Below are 8,294 nucleotides of genomic sequence, written 5' to 3'. Positions count from 1 at the left end.
AAACTAGTACATATTTTATTTACTGGTGCTTGGGTGAAACCTAGAGCCCCATGTATACTAAGCATACATTCTACCACTGAAAAACACCCTAGCCCAGCATGTTTTAGATGCAACTCCAAGGGTTCTACAAGCTCATCTTATTTTCTCATCTACCACAGATACCATAAATAGTAAACACTCACCAAACCAGCAGTTAAGCAGAAGGAACAAAGGTTGCTCTTTGCCAAAACAAGAAAAAGAAAAAGCTGGGTATGCTGAGTTTTGGTGGCTACCACTTAAGAGACTTGGCCAGTTTGAAAGGCCAAGTCTTGGTCAAGTGTTTCTTTCAGCTACAAACTATTTTCATTTTAAACAATTTTACACACACACACACACACACCCCTGTATTTGCAATGTAAATATAGGTGCACAAGGAGGCCTGATTCGAGCAAGCAGTATACATGACAAAAGCAGTATACACTCTCATTGCTAAGCAATCTTTCCAGTACCTGTTTTCAGTTTTGAGACTGGGTCTTATCTAAACTGGCCTTAAATTTATGATCCTCCTGCCTCAACACTCTGTGTTCTGGAATTATAGGTGCCAGCGTACCTGGTAGCTAGTACCTCTTTTATGACTGTGTATGTGGGATTCTTACTATAATACAGGCAGAGGTCAGTTTTGGATCATTTAGAGACCAGCCTGAAGGCACATTCAAAGAGTGGTCTTGGAACCTGAAACCAGAAGAAGTCATGTTGGAATCCTCACCTCTCATTCTTCCTTGGAGAATAGCTCTTTAACCCACTCCAAGATCTTTGTACCTTCCTACATTAGCCCTAGGTTCCTCTGGTGTTGATGTGCTAACTCTAGCAAGGGGTTAAATGTATCTGGTTCAAGTTCTACAGCAAGTTCTACAGCATCCTTACTGTGTCAAAGCAGCACTTTACTTTGCAATGAACCAAGGATATATGCACAAATCACCAAACAAGAATACTGACCTTCTGGTGTATTCTGGCAGGCCCTCCCTGAATAGATACCCTTGGCGTCTTTGCTGGAACCAATACCTTAAACACTCTTTTTGGCCTTCCCACCTGTCCAGAGCCCACAGTACCATTCCTCCTACTCTGAACCACTCTCAGCCCCGCCCAAGCAAAGAGGCAGTTCCTCAGTACCTACCTGGAAAGGACTCAGAGAGTAGAACAACTATTAATGTGACTCCCTCAAGTTGTAGCATCGATGAGTTAACAAGTTGTTTACTTGCTACTTTATGGCTATAAGGTGTAGAGGTGTGGGCTAGTATGTAGATGTGTTCAACGCCTACAGGTCTCATGAGTCACCACCTACCCCGTAGTTGAAATGTCTTGTTTCTTGGTTGGCAGACAGATAAAATTGAGGATCAAGCTTATTAGGTAGAGTATGGGGAAACATGAAGAGGCCCTAGCCTAGGATGTATGAGTTCTGATGGTAACCATCCTGCAATACAGCAGGGGCCTTTCTAAGGCATAAGTAACTTCTCAGTAAAAGAACTGAGTGTTTTAGTTCCAGGAAGTCAGGATTCCATTTCAACACTATACACAAGATGACCAAGGCAGGCTTGCTACAGAAAAATTCTGCTCCAAAATGTCACAGTAATTAGCAATGTGTTGAACACATAGTCGTTATGTTTTAGAGCACTGTGATAGTACTTTAATCAAGGTCTTTTCTGTTGCATGTACCAACAAGTCACTTCAGATTCATGTTTAAAAAAAAAAATACAGGTGCATTCTAAGCATACCCTAAGGATGAATGAAAACCAAGGCAAGGATACATAACTGGATGAGGTGACCAGGGACGTCCTCAGGCTTACCAAAGCCTCCTATCTCTCAAGATTGTTCCCCACTGCCAACTCCTGCCAGGGCAAGTACCCAGGTCATCTCCTCTTTCCAGGTGGTGACTGATTTTTCTCCTTCATGCAAAAGCTTGATACAGAATTATCATTGGTCATTTCAATTAGTTCATCCCTGGCTTAAAGAACTAGCCTGCTAGAGAAGAGTGAAGAGGGTGAAAAAAGAAAGGCCACTGAGGGTGCTGAGTCAGGCAGAGTCTCAACAGTGCCTTTAGAGACATCAGTTGCTACATCAGCTGCTTAGTTGTTGATGCTGAAACAAACCAGCAAAGAAGCCGGGTATGGAGGCTGTGTCTCTAATCCCTGACTTTGGGAGGCTGACACTGAACTACACAGTGAAACCTCCTCTCAAACAGCTGAAAACAAAAGCTCTAGTAGTGTAAACAATTTACATTTCAAAAAAGCCTTAAGAGATACTGGAATCCAACTGGAAAAGACTGTTTCCTGTTTCACTGCACTTCACTGAATGTAGTTGACACCTGCTTTTCATGTAGGAATGATGAAGACAAGTCAAATTCCAATGATGCCACTTTCTCACTAGTAGGCTGACTTAACAATGCAGGCTGACAACAATGGAATAATAAGAATGAAGTTCAACTGCTTCCTTAGACTTAAAAACCCTGTCAGGGAATCATTTTGTGGATACATTGCATAGAGCCTGGAACACAGTGGGTGGGTGCTCAATGTTAGGTGAATCTTGTGCTAATTTTAAACAAGTGCAAGGATCTAACATACAATTGGTCTTATCACTTTGGATCTCTCTGCTGTATCTCACAGCAGGCAGAGCAGAAAACAAAACCAATCTCAGGTTTGCTCTTTCCCCTTAGACATAGCTTACAAATACTGACATCTTGACCTCAGAAGCACAAAATGTACAAAGAAATCACTAGAAAGTATTTTAACCCACTAGTTTAAATAGCCAAGAGCATTACAGAATTTTTTACTTTAAAACATGCAAAGGCAAGAGACACTCAGAATCACACTTTACTCTATGACCTTCATGTTGCTTTTCACTTAAAGTTTGAAGCAATGTGAAATGGATAGAAATACTTTGTTAAAAGAACAGAATAAGCCACAACAGCACAAACACTATTTAAAACCTCATGTCTATGTCTACACCCAAACACAAAGCTATGTCCAGTAGGGGATCATGTTCTAGAGTTTTGTAAAACAAGTGGAAATATTAGGAAGGGTCAATATACTTCAATAGGAGAGCCATAAATGCCCTGAAAGCAGGAAGTTGACACCATTTTAAATATAATTCATATATATATATATATATATTTAAAATCAAACACAATTAAATAGAATATGGTTTAAGTACATGAATACTTCAGAATAACAGAGATGGTACATAGTACCAAAAACTTATACACAGCCTTTTTGCTTCTTCTGTTGTACAGTATGCCTCTATACAATCAACATTGCAATGAAATAAATTTTCTGTTCATTCAAGACTTTCCCAAGGACAGAAGTGATTAATAATTATACATGTGTGTGTGTATATATATATGCATATATATATACACACACATACACATATATATACTCTTTTGCAAATTCTGTGCAAAAGCAATAACATCTAAGAAAACTCCCTTTCTCTCTAAACTGTTACACACAAGGAAGCACTGGCACTATGTGGCCAGGGAGTGTGCTTGCCAACTGGGTGGCCCCGCCAACGGCTGTGCCACAGGTGCAAAGCCAACTAAGCAGAAGGGCAGCGAGTGAGTCTCCTACCGTCTGAAGACAGAAAGGGAAAAGGCGACTGCACATCTCCCACTCACAGTGAAGAATTGGGGAGACACTCAAAAGGGAGTGCTTCTGTCCCCACCTTATTAAAAAATAAAATCAAATTTGTGAATGTGTTCTAAGTACCACATGGGAAAAACTGGAGTGATCATTTTTTTTTCCATGTATATTCTGAAGAGGGAACAAAGCATCTGGAGCATAGCATTCCTACAGAGGAATGGGTCTTGATGCTCAAAGTAAATTAAATTTGCCCTTTTGTCAGCAGAGGAGAGACTAGCTTTAAGAATATATCATCTCTGGAGTGAAGGAAATGTGAACAGTGTATTCTGTCAGCGAAGAGAAGGATGCATCACTGAGGCTTGACCCACGACTTGCCAGCTTTCTAAATTAATGCTTCTATGAAGGAAGACTATACAGGAATTGTCCTCTGCTCCACAGGCTGCTGGCCCACATGGCCACTTGGAGCTACTCGCTCCAGGCAGGACCAACTCACCTGTGACCTCTAGGAGACAAGAACGAAGCACCTCTGTCATGCTTTCTGACAGCTAGGGAAGGAATCTGCTGCAAGCATGTGGCCCCTGTCTATCCCAGTGAGTGTGGCCATTGGAAAACTAACGGTCTAGTAATGTCGCTAACACCACTTTGTATCCCGGGACTCACTGTGTTACCATCATGTGTGTCATCTATGTCTACATTGAACAACCGCTCTCGGACTGTCTCCCACTCTCTCCGGGAAACAACAGTGATCTAGCAGTGAAAAGAAATGCAGTGCTCCATTTTCATCGGCTGTGTTGAGGAATCCAACCAAAGGGGAAAGTTCTTATTTTTTTCAAAATCAGATTTCCTTATCTCTGGTTTTGAGTCATAGCTGGGGAAAAAAGAAGAAAAAGAAAAAGGTAAGGTACATTCCTGTAGTAGGTGACATACTATCAGCACAGATGAAAAATGCCCAGTGCTTCCTGTGTGCCAGCACTTAGGGCATAAGCAGAGTACTTTTTTATGAGGCAAAGTATTAATTATCCTCAGATATTCCTGAGTTAAGAAGCGCTTAAAGAAGCTAAGAACTTGGTTTTATTTTTCTGTTTAAACAATGGTTAGCAGAATGAAACCACTTTTCTGTGTGTTTGTGTTCATGTATTTGCATATGCACTTATATACACATTGTATAGAAACCAAAGGTGAAGGATGGGAACCATTCTTCAGGGGCTCTCCACCTTGTGTTTTTTGAGACAGGCACTCTAACTGCCCTGGAGTTCAGCAATTAAGTGATACAATGAACCTTAGGAATCTGCTTGTAAGCACCAGGTTACAAATGAATGCCACTGCATCTGCTTTTTAATGTGGGTTCTAGGGATCAAACTCAAGTCCAAAGCACTTCACAACTGAGTGATCTCTATGTCTGTCAATGTTCTCATTGTTTAAAAGAAAATTATTTATTTACGTACATTAGTGTTTTACCTACATGTATGTCTATGTAAGGATCCCTGGGAAATGGAGTTACAAACATTTGTGAGTTGTGACATGGGTGCTGGGAACAGAACCTGAGTCCTCTGGAAGAGCAGCCAGTGTGCTTTTAATTGCTGAGCCATCTCTCTAGCCTATTTTTTTTTTTTTTTTTTGACAAGGTTCTACCCTGCAGAACTCACTCAACCCTAGTGAACTCATTAGAGAAGGTAAAGACACATATGCAGATACTGGATAACACACTGCCTCTGACAAAAACACTACATAACTTAAATGGCCAATGAGACTCAAAAGGATTTCTTTTTTGTTGTTTTGTTTTTGGAGACAGGGTTTCTCTGTGTAGTCTTGGCTGTCCTGGAACTCATTTTGTATACCAGGATGGCTTTGAACTCTCAGAGATCTGCCTGCCTATGCCACCCAAGTGCTAGGATTAAAGGTATACTCCACCACTGCCTGAGAATTGTGACAGACATGACTCCCAAGACAAACCAAGCTCATAAGGGCCATTCTCTCCTTTACAGAAAGGAGGGAAGAAACAGACTGCAGAAGACATGGTTCCTGCTATTTCCAAGATGCTATTTCCAAGATGCAACAAACCCTTTAACAACTCAGTAATCACATGAGATAATGCCCAAATACACTACAGGGGCAAATGTATTTGAATCCAGGGGATTCAAAACAGAGAGCTGGCAAACAGGCTACACAGACCAAGTAATCTGTATGGGCTCATGTTTGCTCACATTCATGGCCATGGGATGAGAATTAGAAAAAGATCTTCTGAGGTTCTTCTCCCCCAGTATCTCTGATCTATCACTCAAGGAAGAAAGACCTTGCAAAAGGTTGTGCATACTACTACCTAAAATCAAATCCAAAGGTGGGGAGGGGGGGTTCCACCATAGAGCATTCAGGAGGCCCTGAGAAGCTCAGTTCTCTCTTTCTCCCTCCCTTCTTACACATATTCATTCTCATTCTCTCTGTCTCTCTGTCTCTCTGTCTCTCTCTCTGTCTCTGTCTCTCTCTCTCTCTCTCTCTCTCTCTCTCTCTCTTTCTCTCTCTCTCTCTTTCTCCTCCCTCCCTGTGTCCCCAGTTCTTCTGGTTTCTTATTTTGTTCCATACCAGTGCACTACTTATTCTGAAAGTAAAAGCAGCTCAACACCTTAGAGAAAAGGCTTAGTAAGCTCAGTCTCTTTTCCCCACACCTCCCCCACTTGCATATTTTTTTATCCTAATAATAAAAAGCAAACGGCCATAAAATATGAGGACACAATGCTCAAATGAAGAGCCTGAATAGTAAACATCTAGGTTCCAAATGGTTTCTAAACATTTCCTTATCTTCCTACATTTGATCATCAGCACAGACACCTTTAACTCGCTCTTTACTATTCTGGGTTTGACAGAAATTACCACTCTTACACAAAAATCAGACTGTACTTTAGAAGAGTGAATGGGACTTTGATCTGAGCCAGCTGAGTGAGCAGTTCACAGTTTCAACAAGCTCTGGCTTTAAGACTGCTGAGAAGGCCAGCTAATAACTGGCAGGGCATGATGGATGCTGGACCTATATCAAATTCAAAACATCCAAGCTGCTGAGGATGTCATAGAATGCTTTCCTAGGCCAGGATGCATACAGTTTAGGGAAGAACACTAATGTAGTATGCTTGAGACCCCGTGCTTGATAAAGCAAAGGACCCTTATAAATATATTTTCCAAGATTTCTTTTTGCTTAAATGTAAAGTACAGGAATAGCTGAAAATGTTCACACACAACCCCCTCCCCCCAAACCCAAAATGAGTTCAGTTGGATGTAGTGGCTCATGAATGTAATCCTCATGCTTACAAAAGCTGAAGTTGGAAGAGTATTGAGTTCAAGGATAGCCTGGACTACAAAGAGAGACTCTGTCTCGAAAAATACATCCAGGAAGTGTCAAAATTTTTCAATTAGAAAAAATAAAAAGCCCGTGTTGGATTGCTTGTTTTTTAGATAGAGTATTATTCTGTGGTCAGGGATTCTTTGAGCTCCCTATATACAGCACAGGCTGGTTTTAAACATGATCCTCCACCTTCAGGTTCCTGAGAACTAAGATTATAGGTTCTACCACCATACCTGGTCTAAAAGAACCTTCTTAGGATTGATTTCAGTTGTTTGGTCACCAGGAAAGAATTCTCTCAAGTTTTGTTTGGCTTATAGAAATCGAGAGAGAGAGAGAGAGAGAGAGAGAGAGAGAGAGAGAGAGAGAGAGAGAGTGAGTCTCTCTCTCTCTCTCTAAATCTCTTTATTTTAATTTCATCTATCAAAAGATACCTTCATGTTTGACTTTTACTTATTAGGCAATTTTAAAACACTGGATCTTCTGGATTAAGTTTTGACAAAATGATTGCTGGTTTGTTTGTTTTTTATTGGATGTTTTATTTACATTTCATATGTTATCCCCTTACCCCAACCCCCCCACCCCAAGAACCCTCTATCCCCTCACCCCTCCTTCTGCTTTTCTGCAGATGTACCCCTACCTAACCCCCCACTCCCACTTCCCCACCCTCAAATTCCCACCCACTGGGGCATCCAGCCTTCATGAGACCAAGGATCTATTCTCCCACCTATGCTCGACAGGGCCCTCCACCCTTACATATACAGATGAAGCCATGAATCCCTCCCTAAGTGCTCCCAGGCTGGTGGTTTAGACCCTGGGAGCTCTGGTTGGTTGGTATTGCTGCTCTCCTCATGGGGCCGCAAACCCTTTCAGCTGTAACAGTCTTCACTCTAACTCCTCCATTGGGAATCCCTTGATCAGTTCAATGGCTAGCTGTGAGCATCTGCCTCTGAATATGTCAGACTCTTGCAGACCTCTAAGGAGACATCTATATCAGGCTCTTATCAGCATGCACTTCCTGACTTCCACATCAGCTTCTACCTTTGGTGACTGCACATGGGATAGATACCCAGGTGGAATGGTCTCCGGACAGCCCCTCCTTCAGTTTCTGTCCCTCACTTTGTCTCCATATTTGCTCCCTTGAGTATTTTGTTGCTTCTTCTAAGAAGGACCAAATCACCCCCACTTGATCTTCCTTCTTCATGAGCTTCATGTGGCCTGTGAGTTGAATCTTGAATATTTCAAGGTTCTCGGGTAATATCCAATAATCAGTGAGTGAATACCATGTGTGTTCTTTTGTGATTGGCTTACCTCACTCAGGATGATATTTTCTAGTTCCATCCATTTACCTC

At 41.6% G+C, this 8,294-nt stretch overlaps 1 protein-coding gene across 2 annotated transcripts in view; it reads right to left on the bottom strand.

The window, feature by feature from the left end:
- Positions 1–8,294, bottom strand: part of Akap10 (A-kinase anchoring protein 10) — a 64,225-nt gene continuing 55,931 nt past the window's right edge. For both annotated transcript variants that reach the window (XM_028776522.1, XM_028776523.1), the window contains one exon: positions 1–4,479. In XM_028776522.1, the coding sequence (XP_028632355.1) occupies positions 4,474–4,479 (6 nt within the window). In that variant the 3' untranslated portion in view covers positions 1–4,473. The remainder of the gene's footprint in view (positions 4,480–8,294) is intronic.

Source organism: Grammomys surdaster, unplaced genomic scaffold (genome assembly GCF_004785775.1).
Source record: "Grammomys surdaster isolate TR1022 unplaced genomic scaffold, NIH_TR_1.0 270, whole genome shotgun sequence".
Taxonomy (NCBI): Eukaryota; Metazoa; Chordata; class Mammalia; order Rodentia; family Muridae; genus Grammomys; species Grammomys surdaster.
This window is presented reverse-complemented; position numbering and strand designations above follow the sequence as displayed.